Here is a 27,979-nt window from a genome sequence, read left to right as displayed (position 1 = left end):
GTTGTCATGCCTGCTGTCTCTTTCCTCCTGGTCTTCATTTCTCCAGAACTGATCTGGGCTGAGTCCCCTGGCACTAGGTCTGCAGTGACTTTTAGGCACCGTGGCAGAGCACAGTCACACCTCTGGGGGCAGATAGTTGGCCCAGGAAACAACTGCATCACCTGGGACCATGCTTGGTAAATCAGGTGGGTGATCCGGCCAGGAGATCCCCTTTCCTGGTCAGAATAAGAGCACAGGGAGAGTACCTCCTTAGTTCCAGGACTAGTGCTATGTGAGCTCAGGAGCCAGGCCCAGAGAGCTGCATAGAGGAGTGCAGGCACGTTTGGCCTCTAGAAGAGATGGCTTGTGAGGACCCCACTCTCTGCACCCTCTATGGCCTGGATGATCCAATGACTTATGGTCCAGTCTGGGGCACTTTGGGAAAAGGGAGCTTTAATTATGCCAGGATAATAGCTGTAAACTAGGACTTGGGAAAAGGGAGCTTTAATTATGCCAAGATAATAGCTGTAAACTAGGACTCTCCATGGACCCTGTCCAGGGCTATTTACGAGATTTGTCTTTAACCTGACCACTAAACAACGAAAATCTCTTTCCTTTTTAGTAGTGCCCTGCAAATGTTATTTCCCAGAGGCAGAGCCAAGGAGAGAGGCCACAGTTCAGGTAGGAAATGCTGTTGACCACATTAAAAACTCCAAATCTGGGGTAATAAATAAACCAACCCTACTTATTACCACACTCTTAGATTCCCTCAACCCAGACTATTTATATACCAAAGGAAAATCTAATACTTCAGCTACCCAGCAATGAGAAAAACATGAAGTATCACAGACTTTGCCTTGACCATTTTCACACAAGTGTTTCTAAAATGTACCTAACCTTATGTTTTTCCTTTCCCATTTTCTTATACAAAGTAAATAGGCCAAATTTCTCCTTTTTCTTGATTACTCCTTAACTCCTCTAAGCACCAATTTCCTCATTTACGCACTGGGAATAATACCCGCCTCGCAGTGCTGTGCGCAGTGTCTGTCCAGGGTGTAGCCTGTGCTAGGTGCTCATGCCAGTGCCACCAACAGCATCACACTCTGTCATCAAGTCCTGTGCTGCTGGGCTGTCGCCCGTGACACCCTCCAAGGCTACCCTGACTGCTGGGAATGGCCCAGAGCACAGGTCCTGCAGTCTCTGGGTGACTTCAGTTTTGATCTCCTCCCTCAGGATCAGACCCATAGCCTTCATGTCTGCTTCCAGCCACAACTGCAGCCTCCCTTGCTGTTGGCTGCAGATCTGCCACAGGCCAAAAAGAAAATTCCCAAGTGTGTAGTATGTCCAAGTCCTGTTTAAACAGGTTAGGCTGCTCTGCATAGGGCTACAGGAACCCAGTGGCTGGGTCTTCATGTTATTTCTACTACTTGGGCCTTTCTCACCTGTTATTCAGCTCTGTGGTCCTGTTTTTGTTCGTATGGGCCAGGCCCACAGGGGTTTACTTAGGAAGCAGCAGCCCATTCTTCCAGCTGGCACAGCTGCCCCTGCAGAGGATGCTCTAACTTAAGTACCTTCTGTCCTTACCCTTCTAGCCCCTCCAGCCTCTGTGTGTGTGGTCCTGACCATCCTTAAACTTGACGAGCACGGCCAGAGGGAAGACAGTTTCCACCCATATGTGATGGTTTCTAAACAAGCTATGATCCCCTTGTTACCACCACCCTCCTGCCCACCCCTGAGCCTCTTAGGACAGAAGGAATGAATGATGTAGAAAAAAACTTTTAGGTAAGAGACATGTTTTTTCTTTTATAGGGGGAAAAAAGTGCACAGCAGTGTTGAAACAGTTCAAGTTTAATTTGTTGATATATGGTTTGTGGTCTGTACTTAGACAAACACTAAGTTCTACAACATACATAATGTCAACATGGGAAAATACCAACTTTGTCATTGCACATACCAATAAATAAATACATTTGCTCCAGAATACCAAAGAGTTTATTCAAAAAGTCACTTAATAAAAGCACAGTTTTGCAAGTTTGTCTAAAACTTGATGATTTTGAACAAAAATAAAATGTCTGACCACTCCAAAATAGGAAAAGACAATCTTGTGCAAATAGACATACACATTCTAGGCATTATGAAAACTGGCTAAATGTATGCTCCCAACAAGAGAAGTGTCACCATCCTAAGTCCCCTTAGTCACCAAATGCAGGATTAAAGAGGCCAGAGTCGGGCTTCCCTTTCTAAGCCACTCTGTTACTCTCTAGGAAATTCTGGATCTCAGCCTAATCTCCAGCTCTGCCTGGACCCTGATAGGGAAGGAGGGAGGGACAACAGAAGAGAAAAGGGGTGTGACGTCTTTCTTAGGAAAGAAAAAAGGCACGGTGATGAGCTAGAAAGTGATGAAAGCAAGGATCAACTTTCATTCACCCTGAATCCTACTGCAAGCTGTGACAGTCCAACCTCCTTATTTTGTAGGTGAGAAAACAGACCTAGAAAAATCACGTGGTTTGCTCAAAATCACATGGTTACTAAGTGCAGTAGTGCTTTCTGTAAGACCAACCTGCCTCTCAACTTGGTTGGAAAATTCAAAAACCAAACCCGTCCCAAATACTTCTGCTGTACCTTTCCCCCCATATCCTGAGATGACAGAAAATTACAAACAGGAGGTATGGGAAGGACAGGTGACCACTAAACTCAAACAAGAGCCCATCCTCTGGCCTGTTCCTGGGGCTGCTACAGTTCTACAAGCCAGGGCCCAGGGCAGTGTAGGGTCCCAACGCTGGGCCCTGAGTGCAGTGGAGTCAGGCCCCACTCAGTGCTGGGCACCAGAAGAAAGCAGACTCATTCAGCTATCTGGAAAAATGTGCTCTGAGGGCCACCTGGCATCCTGAGGTCACAGGGGTATCTCAGCTGGGGTGAAGAATTGTAGAGAGGGACAGGCCGGTGTTAACCGCAGGAAGGCAAAGCCAGGGACTCCATCTAGGAGATGGAATTTGTGCTTGCATAACAAAGCCATGGACACAGCCAGCCCAGCCTCTCCCCTCACTGTAAGGAAAGCACAAGCATCTTAGTTTGAAGTCATCACTGTGGCTTGTTAAATTCAGAACTGCCTCTAAATATATGGTAAATTCATTTAGAAGTAAATGCCCCACCATTTCCAGAGCAAAGAAAGATGTCTGCTTCTACAGTTTTGTTGCCCTTGTCACTGAAGGAGGTGGGCCCCAAATGTTGTCTTCTAGCCTGTGATTATCACACTCCCTGGCTTTTAACACCTGTCCTCAGCATGGGTCTGGACCTTACATGCTCGTTCTGAATTAGTGTCATGATTTTTAAGGCACATTCAACTAGAATAAGTTCAAATTCATCCAAAAGCACACATGCAACACACCAATTTCTTCAGGTAATGCAAAGTGGGAACTGAAGAACTAAACTTTTTGGGATGGTGTCTTCCTTGGAGAACCTTGGGAGAAAGAGTTGGTACTTTCCAAATTATACTTTCTGATCAAAGAGCATGACATGAACAAAATCCAACGGTGATCATAACTATCCTATTCATCTGTAGAAATATGATTGTAATAGGAAACCTCAATTGATTGTTCACAGATTGCCCTTTGCCCCAAATACACGCAGAGACACACAGACAGACACAGAGCACCTTGGAGCCAGAAGGAAAGAAAAGCCAGAATTGGGGAAGAGTTAGGGAAGTGAACTTCACTGCTCTGTAGAACTGTTTGGGGGCAGAGGGCATAGAGTTTGGGGGTGTGGCCCCAGGAGGAGTTAGAGCTAGGAGCAGTTACAGAGGAGCTGCCTAATGTCCCAGCTACCCAACACCCTTAGGGACTGCTCATTCCATCACCAAGTTCCCTGCCCAACCAAGGACCATCTGGTTAGAGAGTATGAAGGGCAAGAACTCTTACTGTGGGAGAGGCTGAGCCCAAGTGGTCTCCAGGGGCCCTGGCAGCTTTATGAGTCTTTGGGCCCATGGCTATGAGGCCAGTGGTCAAGGAAAACCAGCATCACCAAGAATGGGGTCTTAAGAACAGACCTTGCAAGGCTGGGGTCTTAAGCAGGTGACTCGAGTGCTACTGCCTGTCACTCAATGCCCAACAGAGGGTTTTGTTGCTGAGCTACCCTTTTCCATGCCCAGGCTGGAACTCTCAGGCCACGTTCCTGACCCTACCAAAACATCTGTCAACCCCCTCCCCTGTGTACTAGAGGAGAAAGCAGGGGACTACTTTTCGATTGTGCTTCTAATGAATTTTCCACTCTGCCACCAGGATCCCTCTCTCATGAGGAGCCAGCATCAACCTGTTCTACCTTAAAATCATTGACCCAGAGAAACAGCTTGACTAGACTTCAGAGATCATCTACTTTCCATCATTCTAAATGTCAGCAGGTCTCTCTTTTCAAAGTCAAGAAAGGAAGAGCCAAACTGGGACTATGGAAAGGAGGACGGCATGACAGTATTTCATTGGCAAGTGGAACAGCTCCAGTATAGAAAGTTCTAGTGCCCTAAAGATGGCCCCAAGTCAAGAGCTGTCTAGAAACTAGACCATGTTAACAAAACCTGGATCATTGGAGGGGCCTCTCACAGAGACATGCCCCAGGAGTGGGCAGATCCCTGCTAGAACAAGAATGCCTTGCTTTAAGCACTCAACGTAGGAAAACCCAGATTACCAGGAAATGAGAGCGTACTACTCCCACTGAAGTCAAAACAACTTCACCTCAGAGCCTTGCTAACATGTTTAAAGTATGATTTTTACTTTTTAAAAAACCAACTTCTATGTAGTCTTTCCAAGCAGATCTATCTACTCTGAAGTGGGGAACAACTCTTGCTTGCTTCCCACTGATTTCTGATCTCCATCTGGGCGAGTAGCCTCTGTCAGGGTAAATGACAAATATGCAAGACTTTCCAAGTCTTCAGAGTAGATGGTGCCATCCAAGGAGGAGGGCGGTAGAGAGAGATCAGGCGCAGCCAGCCCTGAACACTCACAACCCACCTGTCACACCTAGATAGCAAAACGGGCAGCAGCCTTGCTAAGGCCCGCCCTCGGGGAGGAGCCAGGCACAGGCCAGTCCCTATCAGACGGACATGCAAAAATCCAGACAGCTTTCGGCAGGGAACTGCCCAATTTCCCACTGAAATGGTTTCAATTTCACCACCTCTTGACATTTCTAAGTCTCTGGAATCAGGTGCACGGGCATGCAGACTGTGCCCTAGGAAGGTCAGAGAGAGCAGTTTCTTGGGGGATGGTGGAAACAAGGAAATCAAGGGAGCTGAAACTCCGAACTCTGCCCCTAACCAGCCAGGTGACCCAGGGCAAGTCCTATTTTCTAGATGATCTCTCAGGGTCCTGCCACCTCTGATCTCTAGTGGTTCTAAAACATTTCCTGCTCTCCTTACCCTGTCCCATTCCCAGCTAAGAACAACCACATACAAGCCCTCAGCGACCACAGCCTAGGCTGACTGCAGTGGGAGCCGAAGCACAGACGGGAGCTCCAGGCACGCCTACCTGTGTGCAGACTGGGGCTGGTGTCCTGGGGTTTGTGCAGGGACTGCTCAGCAGGGAGCTCCCGGGGCAGCTGACGGAGCTCCAGGACAGCCCTGTCCCATGCGCCGCCTGTACGCTGAGCCTGCGTCCTGCAGGCCCCATCCTCTAAGAGATCTGACCTTGGGGGCTGGCCTCCTGCCGCCTCTGTGCACACAGAGAAATCAAATGAGCTCAAACCCTAGGCCACCAGCCACTTCCCACAGCCACAGCCGGGCCCCTGCAACCCTGGCAAGGTCCTGCCACTCACCTTTCCCCATCCCCGTAACTCTTCCCAGGCCCAGCTGAGGCCTTCTGAAGCTGGAGGACTTCCTGTAGTTGTAAGGGCCAGGCTTGGCTACCCAGCCCTCTGCTCTGTAAAGTAGGTGTGCCCTAACACTTACACTAACACACCACACTCGCTGTGCCCCTCACAGTTGGGCTGAGTGCATGGCTGGGCCCCAGCAGCCCTGCACTGTGCTTCCTCTCCCTCTACACCTCTTCCTGCCTCCCCGGCTGAAGAGGCTGCTCAGCTTGGCAAACATGACTGCAGCAGGATACTAACCCAAGGGTGGGGGGGGTGTGTGTTGATCTTGGGGCACAGAAAGAATTCACGCTGGTCCCTTCATATCCCCCACTCCTCTGCCTCAGCAGTGGAGGCGCAGGAGCCAGTTCCTGGATGGCTGGGCCCGGGAGCCCACTGAGAGCCAAAGGGTCACCTGGCACGAGGCCTATGTACAGGGGGTCGGCAGGGCTGTCTCCGCAGGCAGGCAGCTCCACCCCAGGCTGGGCAACCCCAGAGGGCACGAGGCGGCCTCTACTCGCAGGCCAGCTTGCTGTCGAAGCTGGACAGGGCAACGGCAAAGGCCTGCAGCGCACACAGTGGGTAGTTGTAATCCATGGTGAACACGTCCTCTGCTACACGGCCAAACTGCATCACGATGTAGTCCGCTGGAGCCAGGCACAAGCGTGGACAGAGACAGAAGGGCAGAGCAGGGATGGCGGAGATGGGGAAGGACAGACACCCAAATCACAAGAGGGAAGAGAAAGCGAGAAGCAGAGAAGCCAAGAGAATCCCAAAGGAGGTAAAACACACACCAATTGGGAGAAGTGGCAGGAGAGATGGAACAGGTGGCAAAGGAGAAAGATACATACAAACACCAGGAGACAGGGAAGAAGAAAGGAAGTCCATTCAGAGGGTGTTCCCACGCCCGAGACTCTGCTGAGTGCACAGAATCTAGGGTCAGGGCTCCAGAGAAGGTTCCTCCAGGGCCTCCCGGTCATTATGGTTAGAAAGTTCTTTACATCTAATCTAAGCCGTATAATCCATGTCCTTAAACCCTGACCTCTACGGGCAGGGCTAGGTGAGCTGAACCCTGAGCTAAGGGCCCCGGGTATCACGTGGACAGTAATAAGTCAGGGCAGAAACACTCACGGTCATTGCCGTGGATGATCTGGAAGTTCTTCACGGAGGCCTGAGTGACGCGCCCGTGGAAGTTGAGTACGTAGGACTGTGTGTCATCGTTCCAGACAGGCGTCTTGTTCTGCAGCTCAATGATACTCTCCGTGTTCTTATTCTGCCAGCGTGCTAGCAGCGTCTCATGCTCCTGGGAGGGCAGCCTCAGCTGAGCCAGGCCCAGGCCTTGGCACCATGACCACCCCAAAGAGGGATCTGCCCCAGGGGTGGGAGTCCTTAGAGTTCCCTAGACCTCCAGGGCTTCTCACACTGTGTCTCCGCCACGCATACACACCAGCTGGAGTTCTGCCCTTAGATGCTCATGCAGACGCTGGGATAATGGGGAAGGCGGGTGGGATGGGGTAGAGACTCACGTTGCGGGGCCGGATAGAGACTCTCTCGTGAACCATGGTCATGCCTGGGACAACCACACTCATCTTCCGCGGCCCCTTGAAACCTAAAACATTTGTTTCCTAGGAAATAGAGACAGAGAACTCAACACTGGCCATCTGAGGACTCAACTTACCTACTGGAGAGACTGGGGGGAGGGACTAAAGATGAGCAGCTTTCACCACTCACATGTCTAATAGGCACCTCTAAACTTACCATGTCCGGAAGTGGGCTCCTGAATCTCCACTCTGCCCAAGTGAGCTTCTCTCACAGTCCTCGCTCCAGTTAGGAGCGTCTCAATTCTTCCATCTGCTCAAACTACTTGGAGTCATACTTGACTCCCCCCCCTCTCCCTCACACCCCACTTCTAATCCATCAGCAAATTATATTCAGAATTCAACCACTTTTCACCACCACCACCTCTCACCAAGATCACAGTACTGGCCTTTAGCTGGACTCCTTGTTTCCTCACCCCCCCGCCCTCCTCCCCGTCATCTGTTCTCCACACAGCGGTGAGTGGTCCTGGTAAGTCAGATCATTTTCCTCTTCAGTTCACTCAGAGTAAAAGCTGACGGCCTTACCTCGACCCGCAAGGCCTCAAGTAATACGGCCCCATTACCCCCTCTCTTCACTCCCCCGCATCCTCTGCCCTCCTTGCTATCCCCCTGCACGCCAGGCACCCAGGATTTTTGCACTCGCTGTGTTCTCCCCGACACCTGCACAGCTGGCTCTCACTTCCTTCTGGACTTTACCTAAGCACTACCTCGGTGGGGCCCTCCCTGCCATCCTTCCTAAAAGGACACTCATAGCCCTCTTCCCTGCTTTATTTTTTCCTTCTTACTATTTATCAGAATGTATTTATTTTGCTTATATGACTGTTTTATAGTTTATCTCCCCACTAGGGGTTCACATCCCATACGGGTCTATATTTGTCTCTTTGTTCACTACTATCTCTTCAGGGCCTCCAACAGCACCTGGGGCTCAGTATCTGAAGAGAGTCAGACTGCCTCCCCAAAGCCGACCAGCAGGTGGCACCACTGGACCATACAAAACAGCTATGCATTCCCAGGCTGATGGTACCAGTCCCTCATTCTGAAATGAGATGGAGAAATCCTTTGTGTTTATATTCCAGTTTGGTCATCTATGAGCTGTGTGACACTGGCAAGTGACTCAACCTCTGATCTTCGATTTCCTCATCTATACAATCAAGAAGATAGGATGGAGCTCTTAGGTTGAATATATTCAGTGAGATGATTATGCAAAGGGCCTTACAGTCCATTCAGGACCTGAACACCGGAGGGAGGATTGGAAGGTTGCACCAACAGGAACCCAGGCCTTCTGCCTCCTCCTTTCCAGGAGGCATCCAGGCTGGGCTTCAGAGAGCCAGGCCTCGTCCCCAGAACTTGCCAGGCAGATGGCCAGCTGTGTCCTGTCCCAGGCGGGGGCCACTCCACTGCGCCTCCTTGTCTGCCCATAAAGGTAGATGGGATAGGCCACAGACAGGTAGCAAGTCCTGCCTCCTTGTCTGCCCATAAAGGTAGATGGGATAGGCCACAGACAGGTAGCAAGTCCTGCCTCTTTGTCTGCCCATAAAGGTAGATGGGATAGGCCACGGACAGGTAGCAAGTCCTGCCTCTTTGTCTGCCCATAAAGGTAGATGGGATAGGCCACAGACAGGTAGCAAGTCCTGAGTGTCACATCTAACTTGGAGACCAGAGACCTGGGAGCCCATGACTCACGTAGCATACAGCAGCCAGCTCCTGACGTAAGGTTCCACTTTCCAAAGTAGAAGATGATGCCTTCTGAGGGTTGACTCCATTGTCATAAACGGTGAACTTTGTGCCCATGAGGTTGGACCTGAAGGACAGGCACGCATCAGTATAGGGTCATGCACCCTGTGCCCCAAGGCATGGAGCAGTTCAGAGGCTGTCCTGTGAGGAGCCTGCAAAGTATTCTGGGCTGGGCCAGGAGCGGACCTGGGGGCACACTGCTCACGGAACCCCCATCTTTGAAGGCGCTTCTTGGACAGAAGGCCTCGACTTGCTCTGAGTTTAATCAAAGAGCATCTCAGTTCAGTTCAGGGAAATCTGAGTTCCACAGAAAGTCTCCCTGGAGGAACGGGAGTGGCTCCCCACACGGGAGGTGAGCCACCAGAGTGGCATCTGACAAGACCGCAGAGGGGACTCGGCACCCCGTGGAGGGTGGAGATGTTCTGCTCTGTCCCATTCAGCCTGTGAGCTTTGGTCCAGCCCCATCTCCAGCTTTAGCTCCTGACTGCTAAGCTTGATTTATGCTCCCAAATCGGGCACTCTTCCCCAGCACACCTTCCCTCACCTGAGGCCTAGCTCAGAGCCTTTCCCCCACCCTAAGGCTGCTTTCTCTTCCCTCAAGGGCTCACTCTCAGCCATGCCCCTTGGCACTGACCATGGAGCTAAGGCGGCTCTTCCACGGTGGCCCACGTCATCACTGACATCCTAGGGTTTGATCCAACCCTCTTAGCGGGCCTGCGTCCCCTCTGCCTGGGAGCAGCTTAGGGTAGGGCGTGTGAGGCCCATCTTCAAATCGGCTCTAGGCTGGCACAGACCTGGGCCTATGGTTGATCTGATAGACACGACTTTGGGAGATGACCCCTGGCCTGGATCTCCCTCGGGGACGGGAGATGCCCTCTACAGAGCCTGCCCCTGCCTGCCCCACCCCCGCCGGCCTCCTGGGGGAGTGCGCGTACCGCAGTTTCCCGATGTAGCTGTCCCCTCCTCGAGACAAGTCTGTTGGGTCCACAGAGATGAGGTAATTGGAAGTTTTACTCTTCTTTCTCTTCCTTCCCGCCAGGAGGAACACCTTGGGGGTGGAGCAGGGTCATGTTCCAGGCCCGGCCTCCGGTCCACACACACTCACGGGTGCCACTCACACACCTGCACTCACGAGTGACTCCCTTGCTTCAGCTCTTGAACATACGTGTGCACACACAGATACACTGACCAGGCACGGAGGCTTCTGTCTCTGGGGGAACTGGCAGGTCAGTGCTGGAGCTGAGGCTTCAGTCCCATTCCAGCCCCCAGGACTTCAAGCCCACAGGGTGAAACTGTGTGTCCAAGCCAACCTCACCTTCTTCCCATCCTCGCGGTCCAGGTGCAGAAAGTAGGTGGGGTACATGCCCCGGTCCATGCCCTTCTTGTCCCGTGTGATGCGGCACTTGATGGTGATCCCCTGCGGGGCCGGCCTCAGGGCGAACTCCTCAAGATCCTGGACCTCAACATCCACCGACGGCTCTGGGGCTGGGGGGCTGGGGGCTGAGGCTGCCTCCTATGGAGGAGAGAGGAGTAAGCCTGAGCCCCAGGGACCCTGAGCGGCTGAAACTGGTGGTCTGGGATCCAAAGCTGCCCCAACGTGGTCGTGGTGGGAGACAGGGCAGGCCCCCTGGGATGTGGACCCAGCTATCCTGGCCCTGGGACCAGCAGCTAGCTTCCTAGCCCTTCCCTCACCTCAGCAGCCCTGGGGGTGGGGAAGGAGGAAGTGGGCAGGTTCTCAGGGGCCATCCTGTCCAACGCCAGCTCCCCCCACCCCCCAGCCGGGCTGAAGAGACCGGGAGGACAGAAGAGCCCAGGCCGGAGAAGCTCCTGATAGGCCCCTGGGCCCAGCCCCTGGCCCAGAAAAGCCAGCCCTCCGTCCCTGCACATTCGTGTTCCTCCCACCTGGGAGACACTGCCGTCTGCCCTCTGCTGAGCAGGGCCCTCCTCACTCACCCTGAGGGACTTCCTGCTCGTCGCAGAGCTGGGGCGGGGGCTGCTGTTCAGCTGGGAGGAGCTGGAGCTGTCCTCGTCCTCATCCTCCTCTTCCTCTTCGAAGCTCACGCTGCTGGAGACGCCTGGGCCAGGCAGAGGGGCGGGAAGGGACGGGTGGTCACACAGGCACAGCCGGTCACCAGTTCCCAGGCTCTGTCTGAGTCACCCGTACACACACGGACATACACACGCAGAGCTGCGTGTACACACGTGCATCCACACACTCCCACACATACATCCAGATGCACACAAGGACACTTTCTCTCTGGTGCGTACGAGAGCTGGGGCTGGTCCCTATCCCCAGGTGCAGCCGCCCTCCCAGCTTCAGCCATCAGACCCTCCCTCTCTAGCGCTCAGGGTGCCCTGTCTCTGTGTAGCAAGGCCTGAGTTGAGCTGACCCTGCACTGGGAGCCCCCACTTCTGGCCTCAGGCCTACTAGAGGCCTTGGCTAGCACAGGCCGTGAAATCTCGGGAAAGGCCCGACTCGTTACTCGGCCTGATGCATGGGGCCCAGCAACTCCTCTCCAAAGCCTGCCTGGGCCCCCTGGCTACGTGCTTCTCCACACCCGGGATGCCATCTCCAGCCTCAAGGTGCCTCAACAGCCCTTTCTCCAGGAAGCTATCCCATGGTGGGGAAACGATGTGGGCAGCAGGTTTCCTGAGAGGATCTGCCTTGCCTCTCAGCCTCCGGGCCCTGCTCCCCCTAGCTCAGCAGACAGACAGGGGGCATGTTTAGCAAGCAGGAGCTTTTTCAAAGGAACCCAAGGGAAAGGAAACCTGCCCCCAAACCTGGGCCTCCCTGGGGGCAGATGGGGATGGGGAGAGACAGGGCTGGGCTGTGGGCTGGTCGGTTACCTTAGTTCACACTGCTTCCCTTAACTCAGCCTTATCAGGGGCCCCTCCCTGCCCAAGTTTCTCATTGCTCTCCAAGTGTGCCCCACACCAGGGCCTGGGAGGGGCTGGAACAGACACAGGAGAGTCACGCTCCCCAAGAAAGGTGCATCTGAGAACCTGGGGCTGGGCTTGGGGGCGTCACTGGACCCCCACGGGGCTCACCCTTCCTCTGCATCGTGGCACGGATGTCCTGCCCGCTGGGCCGTGTGCCCCCACCAGCGGCTGTCTCCCCCTCGTCCCGGGCGTGGTCTGACTGGCCCACAGTCAGGATCCGCATGGGGCCTCGGGCCTCGGACTTGTCTTCTGCCAGTGCTGCTGGCCCGCCGGTGCCTGCAGGCCATGGACACTCCTGAGTCCCATCCAGGGGTGGGGAGGGTCGGGGGAGAGCCTGGATTCTCAGATGTCCAGGAAGAGGGTGAGGGAAGAATGGGGGGACCCTCTGAAAACTTCACTGGCAAAACCGATTTTTTAAAAATGAATGACAGCTGTCTGTCAGCCTCTTAATGATCAGTGAGCTAGGAAGGGGCATGGGCTCCGTTTCTTCTGCCGTTCCCCCACATCTGTGGCCGAGGGTAGGACTGAAATGCCTCACATCCCAGGCAGACAGCAGCCAGCTCCAAAACCAACTGCACGGTGAAAAGGACAAGACGGAGAACAAGGCTGGATCCGACACAGCAAGGCCACCACTCGGCACGGACGCGGCCAGCTCCACGTCGTCAATGCTGATCTCTCTCCCTCACACACGCAGACTCACATACGTTGTTAAAACACACAGGGCCCCTCAAAAAAGACAGGTCGGCATACGCTTGCTTTCCCGAATGGAGGGGCTCCCATCCCCCGTCAACCTTCCTGCCCAAGTTGCCACAGCTCCAGGACCAGAAGCAAGGCTCTACCCAGAATGCTGCGGTCAGCTCCACAAGCCCACGGACCCCGACACACCACTGTCCAACCACGACCCAGAGGCCCGGAAGCCACTCCGTGTACAAGGCTTGAGGAGCAGGGTGTCTAGCCAGCAGAGACAGGACTCAGGGCAGGCGCCCCTGTAACTGTCCTTGATCTCCAGGGATCTTCTCTGGAGAGGCAGGAGCAGAGGAAACAGACTGGTCTGTGGGGCCCAGAGGGTGGAACTGGGAGCAGGGAAGAGTCGAGGAAGCCCATGAGATGCCTGAGCACTGCCCAAGGTGGGGACGGGCTGCCGGGAGACAGTGAGCCCCCCAGAGGGAGTGTCCTGGTCAGGGCGGAGGTAGAGGCGCTCAGGCCCCCGGGTGGGGAGCCGGACTTCACTTCCTGGCAGCACGCGAGGCCTGCCCACACCCACAGGCCAGCCCGGTGCCGCGGGAGCGAGAGGGGGCCTGTGAGCCAGCTGGGGAACGGAGCCCTGAGTGCCACGTAGGGCCCTCGCCAAGGCCTCCCACCCGGTCCCTCACCCCGAAGTCTGGAGGATAAGCCTCCCGCCAACCCCACAGAGGGGGCTGGGCCTCCTGAGGAGGCCGGTAGTGAGGGCAAGCCAACCTTTGTGCCTCCCCTTCTTCTCCTTCCCAGAGGCCGCGCCCTGGCCCCCCGCTGCGGCGGCTGCCTTGGTTCTCTTGGCTGAGGCTGGTGCTGTGGGGTGGGCAGCTCCCAGTGGCACACTGGCAAGCGAGTCGGCCTCCTGAACTGCTCAGGAGAGAGCAAGAGAGAGAGAGAGAGAGATGGGCGCAAGGTGAGACCAGAGCTCCAGCACACTTCCCAGCTCCCCCACCACTGGCCAAGCCCTGCCAGGGCCTCCACACGCTGTCTCTGCCAGGCAGGCCAAGCGGGAAGGAGGCGGCACCACCCGAACCCCTGCAGGGTGATAAGTCAACACCACGGCCAACCCAGAAGCAGAGCAGTCTGGGAGGGGGAGGGAGAGCGTCTGGGAGAATGTGGGCCATCGAAAACGGTGGGTGAAAGACAGAAAAGCTGCAGCACCTGGGAGAGACCACAGCGAGGGCCAGCACCCCAGGGAGCTGCACTGGCCTCATGGGATGAGCCCGAGGCAGGGCAATAACGGACACCAGGAGCCGCACGCCAACAGCGGGGTCTCGGAATGGCCACTGCTGGGTGTCTCCACGCTCTCCACACATCAGAACCCCAATCTGCTCAAGGTCCTTGGGTGGTTTCTTAGTGCTCTTACGATGACCACCGACATCCTCCTGCAAGTCTGGCCTTCCCCTCGGCCTAACTGCGCACTCCTCAGCTCCGGGGCACCCCACGTCCCAGGCACACCAGGCTCTTCCAGTGCCTTGTACGTCCTGGACTCCCTCCTGCCACGGGGCCTTGCTTTTGCTGTCTCACCGCCTGAACCGCCCTCATTGCTCCCGCCCACGCTCCCACTAACTCCCATTCAACCCGCAGATTCCAGCTCAGACATCATCTCCTCGGGGAAGCCCTTCTCTGGCTGCTAGCCTGGGAGCAGGCTCTCTGCCATTCACTCACTGGGCCCGGCTTCTTTCTGCAAAGCACACCTATAACAATCTATTTCATTCTCTCTCTCCTCCTAGACCTTAAGGTCCATAAGAGAACAGAGACCACATCCGTGTGTGCTCACCCTGGACCCCCAGCCTCTAATCCAGAGCCCGACACGAATAGACCCTCAATAAATATTTAAGCACTGGGTAAATATACAACGTGAATAAGCATGGCCAGTAGGTCAGAAACTCATCACTGGGATAAACTGTCAGTTCTGATTTATGTCAAACTCCCTCATCTTCCTCTGAGAATGATCCCCTTGTATATAACACCAAGAACCAGCAGAGGGCAGAGCAGGAGGCAGCGGAGGCCACAGGGGGCAGGGCGGGCGGGGCTCCTGGAAACCGGAATCCCAGGTCAGCCAGCTGGCTGAGCAGCCTCCGCTGAGCTGGGGAAGCCCGGTCCCGTGGAGAAGACCCAGCCCGGTCTGGAGTCTCAGCGGGGGACAGCATTCAGCTGACTGGCTCTTGGAACACACCATGGCTGCTTCAACTTTCAAAGCCCTGAGACACAATTTTCCTCACTTTACAGGGCAGGAAACAGACCCAGAGAAGGTAAGTGACTCGCTCACGGGGACGAGCGAGCAGATGACAAGCGAGCAAGCTGTCTTCCGACCTGGACCGTTCGCTCTGTCTCAGAGGGGCTGCAGTCTTTCTGCGGGGCTGGCCCTAGCCGGCACACAGTCGGTGCTCAAGAAACACCTGCCAAAGTGACCGCACAGCTGTGACCTGCCAGACTCTCTCAAAGCCTCAAGACGTTGGCTCTGGCGCAAACCGGCAGGGCCCGAAGTCCCAGGAGCAGGTTCCCCTCCCACGGGTAGCCTTGGATGGCCAGATGCCAGGCTTGGCAGGGCCGGGGCAGTGATGCCAGGCTCCACTGGATGCAGAACAGCGGGGGCCTTCTCTGCAAGGCACTTCCGCCACCCTTGGGGCGGCACCCACAGACAAAGCATGTGGAGAAGGCTGCCAGGTTAGGGTGAGGCCGGAGGCCAGTTCCATGTGGAGCAGAGCTGGGACTGCCTCCCAGAGACTGTCCCCTCCTCTGAAGGGCCTCTCAGGTGGAGCAAAGACACACCAGCTGTGGCCACAGCTGCTGAACTGAAGCACACAGGGGCGTTGCTGTGAAGGGGCCCCGAGGCGAGGCAACGACCAGTAAACTGAAGTGGCTGGAGGCAGCAGGCCCTGAGGAAGCCGCAGAAGGAGGGGAACACCGTGGCTGCTTCCAGCTGCAAAAGCCAGATGCCTGCAACCTTCTTAGAGTCACTAGCTGATGGAGAAGCCACCGTGGTTGCTGGCACCAGCAGGGGGCAGTGGGGACTGAGTCCGAGTCCTCCTTTCAGGCTCAGAGAGACCAACCCTCCGCTCAGCCTGGGGTCCTGAGCAGGACGGAGGGTGCTGAGCACTGGGATGCAACGGAGCCACCCCGTCCCCGCGCCCAGGATGAGCTGCAGAGAGTCCCCTGCCCAGGGCACTCTGCTGAGAACCAGAGTGTACGAAGACGGGAGGCTGCTGGCTACCACGGCTCCGCGCAGGCACCTGCAGGCCAGAAGCCAGGGCACTGAGGGCGTGGGGAGCCCAGGGCGGGGAGGCAACAGGTGTCTGTCACAAGAGGCACTGGGCAGGCAGGAAGCTGAGATGGACCCCTCTCAGGAGGCAGAATGCTGGTGGGAGCAGACCGTTCTGCTCCTGGGAGCTGCCTCCTGCTCTCAGGGAAATGTCTCAGATCAGAAACCTGGGCTTTTGAACTCCCGGGTCCATAAAGCTGTACCTTCTGGCCCCAGCACCTGGCTCAGGAGCCCAAGGCTCCAGGTCCCAGCCTCCCTCCGCCTGCCCCGCTCAGCTGCCCACCTGGGCTGGGAGCCGTGCTCGGCCTGGGCACCCCTGACAGGATGAGCCCCCCACCTACCCAGGTCAGCAGGAAGTCCCGGAGGGGCTCCCCAAAGCAGTGCCGGGGCCTAAAGCTGCAGCGCAGGGGCCTCCCCAGGCTGTCCCGAGGGCGGGGGTACCTTGGTAGCTGGCGCTGCCGCTGCTGCTGAGGTAGGACTCCACCAGGGGGGCCTGCTCCTCCGACTGCCGGGCCCGCCGGCTCCGGGGCCGCCCGTCGGCGTTGGCCTGCACCATCAGCGGCTCCTGGCGCTTCTTCCTCTGCTTCTGCTCCAGCAGGGCGCGCTACAGAGGCAGCGGACAAGCACCGGGGTTGGCGGGCCTCAAGAGGGCGACCGCCTCACCCAAGGGAAGGCGCCCAGACTGGGACCGGAGAGGACCTGCTCGCTCGGCTCAGTTCTAGAGGTCACAGTGCGGTCCACAGCCCACTCTGGCCTCATGTTCTTGGTGCCCCAAGACGTGGGGTCCGGCGGAAGCCAGCAAGTGTCAGCCCAGGCAGCTGCCCTGGCAGGATCACAGCACAGACGTCCAACTGCGGTCACCCAAGCTGCCTGCCAGCAGAAGCCCCAGATGCCGGGGCAGTGCTAATGCCGAGCTGGTAAAGGAGAGAGCTCGCCTCTCTTCTCCTGGGAGGGCCCCCTCTCCCCACCAGACAGGATCACCCCAGGAAGCAGGACAGCCCTCCCCCCGGCCCTCGGAGACCCCAGCCCAGACTCTGGACGGGACAGCCAGTGCTCACCACCCTTCCGCCCGGCTCCAGCCTCACTCACCTGCCGGTCAAGCTTCTGCTGCCTCAGGTTGCTGCCCTCATCATCTAAGACACTGCGGACGGAGAGACGAGTATTCAGGGCCTGCCCACAAGGAGCCAGGACAGCCCAGAGGCCACCCCCAGCAACGTCTGGTCTCTTTAAACCCCTCCCGTCATGGCTGCTGGGCATGGGAGGGGGAGGAAGGGTGAAGCTACTATCTGGGAACCAGCCTGAGACAGGAAGCCATGAGCCATCTTTCTGCCGCTTTGGGGACTTATCTCCTGCTGGGATGCCTGCCCCCCAAGGACTTCCCAGTCCGCCCTGCCCCAGTAAATATAGAGGAGACACTCCCCTTGGGCCCATGAGCAGGGTCAGGCCTGACTGAGATCCAGGGGCATCAGGCACAAGCCAGGCCCGAGGCTGGGCTTCAGACCCAAGGGCCTGTCCCTCCAGCTCCATCTTTCCGTCCTTTCTGGTGGAGGTTGGGTCTTCCGAAGCAGACTCTCTCCCCATCTGTTTAAGGCAAACTCCTGGCTCTCCAGGTGGTAAAGTGGAAATGCTGACATTGCCCACCCCCCCCCCCCCCACTTAAAGAGGACTGAAGGTCCCTCACTTGGGAGAGTGAAACTATGACACCGACCAGTCCCTCGGGACGTGGCTAGGGCTGGGTGCCAATGTGCGCAGGGCAGACACAGCACAACAACGCACAGCCCAGCAGCCGGCCACCAGGCCCTTTCCCTGGCCACAGCCACAGTGTGGGCGGCTGCAGGGCATCAAATCCTTGAGCCCCTACCTATGGTGTTGGGACGGGCAGCGTCATCTCACACAGACCAGCTCTGCTGCCAAGTAAGGCAGAGCACAAGTAGGGATCCCCAACCACTTAACTTTGTTTCTAGTCTAAGACACATGCACGAGACCTAGGCCCAAACCTATAACGCCAAGGTCAGGACAGCTGCATGGGGTGGGGTTGGAGCCTGAGGATCTGAGCTCTGGGAACCCCAGGCTGCCCTGGCCCAGTTATTCCAGAGCCTGCCCCTGAATCAGACCTTGTGTGGATGCCTGCACAGGTATGTCCAAGTGTGTTGTTGGGTTTGTGTGTGAGGCTGTAGGAATATCTCATGCGTGTGCACTGGGAGATGTCCAAATGTGTGAGGGCATCTACACATGTAAGCACACACCTGAACATATATGCATGCAGACGCCCATTTAAGAGGTGGGTGTGCTTGTGTGTAGCTGAGTACAGTACACATGTAAGGGGGAAAGATGAGGTCACATCACCCTGAAGACAAGGTGAAGCATTTCCACCTACCTCTGACAGCAGTAGCCCTTTCCAACTGGAACAATCGACCTGACATGTCGTCTCCGCTCAGGCAGACTACCTGTGCCGGGGAAGCCAGCCAGAGGGGGGCAGCCAGTCCATGGATTGCAGACAGCTCACCACCCACCTCTGGCTTCGCCACCTCCCTGGCCACAACCTGTGAAGACTGCATACTTTGAACTAGCAGCTGTCCTACCTACTTGACATATGGGAAGGACTTTCCTGATGCCCATGGGCTGCTCTACACGCAAGAGGAGCCCCAGTTGTGATCTGGGGCCCTGCACAGAACAGCCCCATTCGCCAAACCCTCAGCTGCCAGAGCACAGGAGAACACACTAGTCAACAGACATGCTTCTAGTCAAGGCCTCAGTCTACCTAAAGTAGCCCACCTGCCTAAGAGCGCACAGCGGCACATGGCCTCCCTGAGGGCAATGCCAGGCCCAGAGGACAGGAATAGCTCTGAAAAATCCCAGCTGGCTGGGGTGGTGATCACAGAAGGCGGCACCGCAGGCTGGAGCGGGGCACCAGGGTGAGCAGGGTGCCTGGGAGCCCTGTCAGGTCCGAGAGGCCACAACTCCTCCTCCTGCCTCTCCACCTCCATGGAGAATGCGAGGGCAAAACATCTTCAAAGGGTGAGCGTGCAAACACGACTGTGCACTGTGGTCTGTGGCTTCCAGGATATGGGTGACAACTACAGTCTGGCTCTGTGTGCCACCTGGCCGAGAGGAGCAACGGGGCCTGAAATCCAAAGGCACCCTGCTGGCTTCCCTGGTGGCGCAGTGGTTGAGAATCTGCCTGCCAATGCAGGGGACACGGGTTCGAGCCCTGGTCTGGGAAGATCCCACATGCCGCGGAGCGACTAGGCCCGTGAGCCACAATTACTGAGCCTGCGCGTCTGGAGCCTGTGCTCCGCAACAGGAGAGGCCGCAATAATGAAAGGCCCGCGCACCGCGATGAAGAGTGGCCCCACTTGCCGCAACTGGAGAAAGCCCTCGCACAGAAACGAAGACCCAACACAGCCATAAATAAATAAATAAAAATTGTATAACTTAAAAAAAAAAAAAAACAAAGGCACCCTGCTTGCCAAGCTCTGTGCCTGGCCCACACGGGGCGGCCTGCCATCTCAGGCATGTCCTGGTGGTTGGGCCACAGGAGCCCATGTCACCTCCACAAGGCAGTGCTGGCTCCTCCCCTTCCTGCCAGCAGGAGAGGCCATTTCCTGGCTCACTGGGATGACGCGAGCCACTGCACTCTCACAGGGCAGGGCCGGGGGCAGTCATCTGGGTCGTCCCTAGCCCTGGGCTTGGCTGAGCAGGACACAGACGATTATTTCCATGGTGCCGACACCACGAAAGGCACTGACCCCTAATATGAAGGGGCGACATCCCGCTGAGAGGTAAGCTCACATTAGCAATGCCACCTCCAAACTGCTGGTCACAGTGGCTGCTCGACTGACAAAAGGTGGTTCCAGCCAGTGCTCCCCTCATGTCCTCATCCATGCGGGGAGGATGTCTGCCTACCACAGGCCACTGTCCCACTGCCACGGACTTGGCACGCAGTTCCATGAAAGCATCACTTCCTCTTCCTCTGTCCCCACCCCATTCCCTGATGGGGGAGAATGACAAAGAGCCTTAGGCTTTAGTAACACTGGTCAGCAGGTACGATTATAGGTAGAATGGACTTAGTCACTGGCCTTCAAAGAAAGATGGATGAACACAATGGTGAGGCTTCGGAAGAGATTCCAAAAACTCGGATACCCCAGAAGTGCCTGGAGAGCTGCCCACCTCTTCCCTCACCACCAGGCACGCTGCAGGAGTGGAGGATGCAGGGCTGGGGAGAAGCAACACGTGCTTGGTGAACAAGAACATGCCTGGCTGAGCAAGACCCATCCAGGAGGGCCGACAACCCAGCTAAATGAGGCGGCTCCGAGAGTGGCAGCACCACGTGCCGGACAGCAGGCTCCTGGCACAGCATGGCGTTTCCAGGAGAGCCACAAAGGCACCAGGTGGACCACACTCACCCAGCATAGGCAAGCTTGTACCGGGTGGTGTTTCTGCCCAACAACAATGTATACGGAGCGCACAACATCTGTCCCTGGTGAATGACAAAGAATCCCCTGCACACAGCTGAACAATGACAACAATGATGGCCGTCTCCAGGGAGAGCAGAACCGAAGCTCCTCTCTCCTCCGCAGCAGGCCCAGTCCCCCTCCCCTCCCCGTGCGCCACATGTCCCTGCCTTCCCATCTCCTACGATGGAATCTCTCCTAGGCATCTTCCTTCCTCAGGACACACCCAGGCCTGCCTCTTTCTGACCGCACTGTTCTAGACAGCACTAAACGATAACCCTGAGTGCAGACAATAATGGCTTTTTAATGACTCGGCCTCCTATTATGGAACCACTGCCAAGCCCAGGCTGCCAGCTGCAGCCCCGCCAGGAGACTCAGACAGGAGACTGTCTGCACTGATGGATGGGTCTCCCAGATGACCCTGGCGGCTCCTTCACGACGGTCACCTCTTGCTGAGGGGCGGACCAGGGAGGCCCAGGGAAACACCAGTCACTGGCTCATGAAGGCCAGAGAAACCTGGTCTGCTGTGTCCACCCGTCCATTTGCTCTGCGAAAGGCCAACCAAGTGGCGCCCTCACCTCCCAGGAGACAGCCCCTCCACATCCCCTTACTTCTTCTGAGGCGCCAGACAGGTATCCGAAGAGTGAACCATGTGTGACAACAAAAGAGTCAGGGACATTTCTCCCATGGCTGGAAAAGCCAGACTTGGCCAACATAGTTAGGAAGCCGGGTGCCCCCCTCTCTTAGACCCCACCTCCATGCTGCAGCTAATCCACCAGAGCTGACCAGAGGCCTGGCGGCCAGGCCAACCTCAGGGCAGACCCACTCTCCATGCCCACTCCCCGCCCTCTGCCCTCCTTCCTTCCCCTCAGTCACAGTGGAACCTGCCCCTGCTGGATTCAGGCAATCAGGGAAGTGGGCTGTCAGGGGAGGAAAGACCACCCAATGTGCCTGGCTGCAGAGTCTGCGGCGAATGCCAGACCCCACCCGCCCACCCAGCATGTCTAGATCTGTGGCTTCTGCTGCCGAGTGGCTAACTGGAACATCGCGGGAAAGACACACGGTGGGGGCTGAATGGGGGTGGGGCAGCTCCAGAAGGGAGAGGACCCCGCTGCTCACAAGAGTTCCAGCCTCCCAGGATGAGGCGTCTCCATTCCAGCCACTGGCTCCCAACCTTACCAGGTGAATCCAAACTGCTGGGGGCACTCAGCCTCACCTGATAATTCAGACCTGCTGGGGAAGATGCCCCAGAATGAATCCTCCACCTTGCACTTCCTTTTTTAAAGCAAGTGACTCAGGTGATTCTAATGCTCAGCCATGCAAATAGAGACCAGGAGCCAGAGCTGGGGATCTCTAAAGAACAAAAAAGAAACTGCGGAGCTGCTCTAAGGCTGGAAGCATGCAAACACAGCCTTCTGTTCAGAGGCGGGAAGAAATTATAGTGTGCAGATCAGTGTGGCCCCAGGTAAGACTGTGGAAGGGGTCGACTGAATAGCTAGAAGGGACATGACCATTAGGATTAGGAGCAAGGCCAAGTGTGCCAGCAAGGCAGGGCACACGTCCGCGGGCCTATCGGAAAAGACAGGAGGACAGTGCAGCCAGGCTTCCGCGTGGAGCTGCAGGGACCGGCAGCGATACCATGCGGGCGAGACAAAGCCACGTAAGCGGTGTGCTAGGCCAGTCAGACGGACAAAGGTTCTGGCAACAATGGGTCACGCCATCATCAAAGGAGGTTTCTAGCATCATGTTTCTCTTGGTTAGCGAGTTTATCGACGACCTGACACAACGCAGCCCTCTCAGCAGACTTACAGGTGACACAAAGTAGAAGAGATACTAACTGTTCACTAAGAGAGTATGAATTCAGAAGACCCTGGAAACCTAACAGGAAGTGGTCAAGTCTTACAGGTGGGCCCCCAAACCCAGGTCTTCCCACGCAGGCAGAATGGGGGAGACAGGACTTGACATCAGCCTGATGAAAGACTTTGCGGTTTTGTTTACAGAGGCCTTGAGGTGATGGATCAGTATCAAAGCCATCCCATGGCGTGGCGAGGCCTGGAGGGCAGCGACAGGAGCAGGGGTCCAGAGAGAGAAAATAAAAGCCTCACTCTGCTCGGTGCTGGACAGCTGGACAGGCCACACCCAGGACCCTGCCTGCGGCTCCAGGATCCGTGCTGGAGGAGGGCAGAGACCAATCTGAGGGCATCCGCAGGATCCCTGCTCCCTGAATCATCTGTCAACCTTGTGCGTCCTGCTCCTTCCACCCCAGGCAGCAGCAAGAAGACTTCCCAAAGACGCTCAGGGTGGAAGAGGAGAGAGACTCCCTGTGGAACTAGGAGCAGAGATTCTGCTCTTCCTTCCTGTTGCCAGAAGTGAAGCAAGGGGCCAGAGTCTGGGCATCTCTGAGGCTCCTCCCAGAGGGAGAACTGAAAGACTCAGAGTCTTGCTTAAGCAGAGTCTTGTTTAATTCCATTCCCCAGTAAGCAGAGTGAGACGTACCAGGAGGATCTTAACGAGGACCAAGAGGAGGGGAAACCCAGAGACGGGCTTAGGCTCACCACCGCAACATAGAATTTTCTAACGTTCTCGTCCACCTGAACGGAGGTTGTTCACCGGGATGCTACAGGGAGCATTCACACAGAGGACTGGACAGCCTGTGAGGGCCACTCCTGCCTCAGGTTCTCATTCTCTGACCTAGAGCTGTGCTTTTCCAGCAGCACTGAGAAAGCCCCATTGTGAGGGGAGAGTACTGCAGCCCTCAGGTGTGCTGAGAACACAGGTGTGGCGCCAGGAAAGCCAGGAAGTCCTAAAATCTACCTGGGGATGCCACTTTGATTCAAAGTAGTGGGCATCATGTCCATGCTGGGTCATGCCAGGCAAACAGGTTGCTCTCCAGAGGCAGTCCCTGGTCTCCAGGAGTGCACGGCCCGGTGAGGGAGACACCGGGCAACGGCCGCAGGACCGTGCAGACAGAGCACTGAGGACAGGGCTGGCCATCACTCCCACCCTCCAATACACCTGTGGGCAGCAGGCTTTCCTGACTCTCGGCGCTCCACCTACAACCCATAAAAAGTTGTAAAATCATGAACCAGGGACAGTTAATGCTCCTCAAGAACACAGGTGAAGACAATGGCAGAAATAGAAATCAGTAGTAGTAATAATAGAAAAAAAGGCAAAAAGCTATTCCAATTGTTACACTTTATAAACTAAATGGCTCCCTTCTAAGTCGGAATGTGAGATTAATCCGTGATCATTATAAACTGAGTCACAATTACCCTTAAGATGATTATCACCAGCTGTCACTGCTTCAAAGAAAAGGAGCCGGGCCCAGGGGATGCAGGTGCAACCACCACAGAGACAGCAGAACCCTCACCAGGAGAGCTAACAAGATATCGACCGACCTCTGGTCCCCAAGCCAAATGGCACATTCCAGTTCTGACATGAGGGAAACCCCACACGAAAACACGTGCACAAGTACCCATCCCCCTCATCTGCAAGTGCATTGCCTTGCCGCCTTCTGTCCCAGTTTTCTCTGTAATCAGGCAGGCATGTGGCTTTGACTGCAATCAGCAGCCCTGCTAGTGCAAAAGGCAATTTGCATCTCCTCTCAGCCAGATCTCCCCATTCTGGAAGTCTACACCCAACTCCAGTGCTTTCCCAGGCACAGTGCAGGCTCAGAAAGACCCCAGCAAGGCAGGAGAGAGTCTGGCAACTTCTGACTACAGCCCACCCCCAGCTAGACACCTACCCTCCCTGCCACAAAGCAAGAAGGCAGGGTGGCAGAGCCCTGGGACAGTGCACAGGGCAGGGCCACAAGGATGCCAAGCTGCTCGTTGGGGCTGGGCTTTGGGGTGGCAGGATTCTGTGCTCCAGGTGGAGTGTGTGGGCTCAAGAAAGGAATGAGGGGATGGGATTGCTGGGCCTAGGCTGGGGCAAGTGCCAAATCACTCTCTGCAGGATGCCAGTGCCTGGGCACTCGCCGCCGGAGGACAGAGTCATTTTCCAGAGACGACCCGACCTCCCTAGGGCCCTCTTTCCCAGAGGCAGGCTTAAGCCTCCCCAGTTTGAGGCAGACTTTCTCTAAGACCTGTGTACTCACTCTACAAGTTGCTTTGGTCCTTGGCTCCTGGGAGAGGCTTTCTTGAACCACGATCTGGCCTGGCCCCCAACTTGCCATATCCTAAACACGCCGTCATATCCCAGCCCCATGTGCTTCCCCTGTCCTCCCTGCCTCCTGAGTTAGTCTGTGGCCACCACCCTGCCATCAGCACCCCCGTTCAGGTACTTCCACAGCACTAGAGGCCTCTGAGCCCACAGGCACTGTCCAGGCACCTCTGCTGGGTGATTAGAAAAGGTTAATGATACTCTGTGTGGCGGCACTGTCTTCTAGAAGGTCCTTAGCCCACATGTGTCAAGAAGGCCAGGACACACCGGAAACGACTTGTGCCCCCAGCCGGGATGCCCTGTGCAGGGTGACAGCCCTCCTGAGTCAGCACAGCCCCGGTCCCCTGATGGGAGAATCTCCTGGTCTATGTGAGACTCTGAGGTGTGATTGTATACATCTGCCGGAAACCCTGGGTTGACCTGTGTGTGTGCACACACGTGTGTGTGTTGGTGGGAGGGGCACCCACAAATTCTAACTTGGGAAGCCCTGAAACCCCCAAAGGTGCTGAGATTAGAGACAACAACAATTCTCAAGAGAAACTCTGAATCCCCAGGCCAGTGACAGGTGCTTGTTTGTAGAAGGATCTGCTTTTAACAAGCCTCAGGCGGTTTCAGCTGGTTTCCATTTTGGATGCTGTCTGGACAGACTCATAGAAAAGCTCTGTCAGAATTATTTTCTATCAGTGACTGGAATCAGTTCCCTTTGAGGGTAGGCTGCGTTACAAGGCAGGTCTGGAGAGTCTGTGCCTACCAGCCACAAGCATGTGCACCTGGGCCAGCAAGAACATAGTGGACCTTAGCAGCGGGCACCCCTTTTACACACATGCCTCTCAGGGGAGGCCTGGAGATAGCCCTGTAGCCCATGGCAACCAAGGAGCCAATGGGTGGCCAAGGATCTGGTGCTGCCATGGCAATGAGCTCTTTTCCAGTGGTAATGAAGAGAATGGAGTAGAGTGGATGTAGAAAGGCCTGCACCTGTGCAAGCCCCAGGGACCCCTCCCCCACCCCGACCTCCACACAGGCAGGAAAGCCCAGCTGTCCTTGGGACAGACCACAGCATCAGGGAACATCAGGTGGCCATACTTCCCTGAGTGTGCCTGGGTTCCTAGGTGTTCTGGTGCACGTGAAAGCAGTTCTCATGTATTGTGAGTTGGTGTGTGTCCAGGTATAAACCAGTTAGCAAGTGGATTTCTGACTCTCTGAAAGATATGAGTAGTCTTGTGTGTGGGTAGTGGGAGGCAGGTATTCCCCAAATATAGGATGTGTATGTGCACGGATAGGCAGGAGTACACCTGTGTGAGCCCGAGAATCAGTGTGAGTGTGTGTGTGTGTGTGTGTGTGTGTGTGTGTGTGCGCGCGCGCGCGTTAGGTTCAGATTGACTGTCTCCAGGAATTCATGCCCTGAGTGTGTGAACCGACCAGCAGGAGAGTCTTTGGTCCTGTGGATGCATGCCTGCAGATGTATGGGTGTGTGTACGCTGCTATACTGGCGTAAGACCGGTGTGCTAGGCCTAGGAGGGGGCTCAGCACCGTTCACTCCCTCCCCAGGCGGCCACATGGCACTGACTGCCCCAACAAGGCCCACACAGGCCCAGAGCACTGGCCTCTTCCAGCAGCCCCGGTGGATAAGTGGGGGAGCGGAGCAGGCTAGTTCAGTCCACTGGGGCCCCCAAAGTTGGGGCAGGAAGGCCCAGAGCCTCCAACCCGCGCCCCCGGGGCTCGGCCAGATGAGGAGGGTACAGCTGCCCTGCGCCCCAGTCCAGTGTCCCCAGCCAGCCCTGCGCTCCGAGTTCGGGGTGGTGGGCACCTTGGCCCGGCACCCTCGACCCTGCCCCAAGCCCTCAGCGTTGGAGGGTGGTGGGCCAGGCCCGAGCCCCCCAGTCGAAGAGAAGGTGGGGGCCGGCGCCCGCGTACCTGTAGGGAATCCAGTCGGAATGCGGCTTGGAAGTCATGTCTCTCGGGGGCGGGGCGGCAGCTGCGGTTCCGGAGGCCGGGGCCCGCGGGGGCCGGCGCGGGGGCCCTGCTCAGCTCCCGGGCCGCCCAGGGCCGCATCCTCCCGGGCCGGGGCGCTGGGCCCCGCCGAGGCCCGCGCTGCACGCCAGGGCCCCGGCCGCGGGCTCGGCGAGCGACTGCCTGCGCGGCGCGATGGGCGAAGCGGCGGAGTGCGCGGGGCTGCCGCGGGCGGGCGTGCGCGCGCGTGAAGGCGGGAGAGGCCGTCCGCACCGCCCGACGCCGCCAGAGGGGCTGGGTTCCGCGCCTAGGGCCCGAGCTCTGCGTGGTGGCGGCGGCGGCCCGCCCCCTCCTCCCTCGCCCCGCCCCCGGCGGAGACCCCACCCCCAGACCGGCTCCGGCGTCCCAGACGCCCCCATCCCCCTCACCGAAAGCCCGGGTCCGCAGGCTCCGCACAGGTGACCGCGCCTGAGCCCACTTTGGGTGAACAGGCGCTGTCACTGGGCGGGTCTCCGACCTCAAGCCTGAGTTTCTCCTGTGAAACGGGGATAATTCTAACACCTGCCTACCTGGCCTACCTATCTCCACTAAGGGATGGGAAACCTATGCTCAAATGGAGGGGGAGGGGAGAAGTAGGGGGTGGGACCCAGTTGTATAGGAAGGGAATGATGCCAAAAAAGACCGAAAGAGGTCCTGGGGAACTTTCAGGTCCGAATCATGGAGGCTGACGTTCCCCCCTTCCCTGCCGCCTCCAGTTCTCACATGCCGCCGGGGGAACCTTCTTTCTTTGGTTTTAGTAAAGGAGGTGTTTCCTCATTCCGGAGGAGTCCTTCCCCTCTAAGCTATAGGAGTCAAGACAAGGATACATTTACCGTCTACTGAGTCCCCAGCCCTTGTAAATTTATTTTACTTAATCTCCACAACAGCCTTGAGAGGCAAGTAGTTGTTCCTGTTTCCCAGAGAATAAAGCCTCAGGAAGGCTAAGATGCCCAAGGACATAAAGCTTGACAGCCATGGAGCTGAAAAGGAACCAGGGCCTCTGCCCTCCAAAGCCCTTTCTAAGGGCCACACTTAAATGGAGGCAAAAACCTCTCAACAAAGATAATCTTAAAGTCTCTGAGCACTGAGGAGGTCCTGGCTGTGACAAGCACCAACTTTAAAGCAAACTGTGGCATGTTGAGGTGAAGGACAGCAAGTCCACAGCAGGGCTGGCAGAAGCAGGGAGGAGAGACCAGGAGATCTTGGAGGGGTCTGCTGAGGGGCACCGTCTCCACACTGCAGGTGGGTGTCCTCATGTGTACCCTGGATTCAGCAGTGCCATCCCCCCAACC

The 27,979-nt window shown here is 56.5% G+C and overlaps 2 protein-coding genes across 4 annotated transcripts in view; one reads left to right on the top strand and one right to left on the bottom strand.

The window, feature by feature from the left end:
- The window catches only part of RIC3 (RIC3 acetylcholine receptor chaperone), a 54,104-nt gene extending 52,132 nt beyond the window's left edge, over nucleotides 1–1,972 (top strand). For both annotated transcript variants that reach the window (XR_009504649.1, XR_009504648.1), the window contains exon 8: nucleotides 47–1,972. The gene's annotated coding sequence lies outside the window, so the exon portion shown is untranslated. The remainder of the gene's footprint in view (nucleotides 1–46) is intronic.
- On the bottom strand, nucleotides 1,798–26,766 carry TUB (TUB bipartite transcription factor). Of its 2 annotated transcripts, none has more exons than XM_059931044.1 (12): nucleotides 26,613–26,766; nucleotides 17,173–17,224; nucleotides 16,525–16,687; nucleotides 13,542–13,685; nucleotides 12,192–12,359; nucleotides 11,097–11,218; nucleotides 10,459–10,656; nucleotides 10,079–10,191; nucleotides 9,093–9,210; nucleotides 7,338–7,436; nucleotides 6,943–7,114; nucleotides 1,798–6,458 (listed from the first exon to the last, which is right to left on the bottom strand). In XM_059931044.1, exons 1-12 carry the CDS (start codon nucleotides 26,648–26,650, stop codon nucleotides 6,325–6,327), a joined length of 1,521 nt encoding a protein of 506 aa, XP_059787027.1. In that variant the 5' UTR covers nucleotides 26,651–26,766; the 3' UTR covers nucleotides 1,798–6,324. The 2 variants fall into 2 exon arrangements, with proteins under 2 accessions (XP_059787027.1, XP_059787026.1); XM_059931043.1 differs by having other exon boundaries at nucleotides 1,798–6,438.
- Between the last annotated feature and the right edge of the window lie 1,213 nt (nucleotides 26,767–27,979).

Source organism: Balaenoptera ricei, chromosome 8 (assembly GCF_028023285.1).
Source record: "Balaenoptera ricei isolate mBalRic1 chromosome 8, mBalRic1.hap2, whole genome shotgun sequence".
Taxonomy (NCBI): domain Eukaryota; kingdom Metazoa; phylum Chordata; class Mammalia; order Artiodactyla; family Balaenopteridae; genus Balaenoptera; species Balaenoptera ricei.
This window is presented reverse-complemented; position numbering and strand designations above follow the sequence as displayed.

Bases quoted from the DNA above. Each gene is read 5' to 3' on its own strand.
- TUB (XM_059931043.1), bottom strand. From the start codon at position 26,650: ATGACTTCCAAGCCGCATTCCGACTGGATTCCCTACAG. The intron at 17,225-26,612 runs GTACGCGGGCGC...CTCCGTCCGCAG, and splicing joins TCCGACTGGATTCCCTACAG to TGTCTTAGATGATGAGGGCA. The intron at 13,686-16,524 runs GTACCCCCGCCC...TCTCCTGAGCAG, and splicing joins CGGCAGCGCCAGCTACCAAG to TTCAGGAGGCCGACTCGCTT.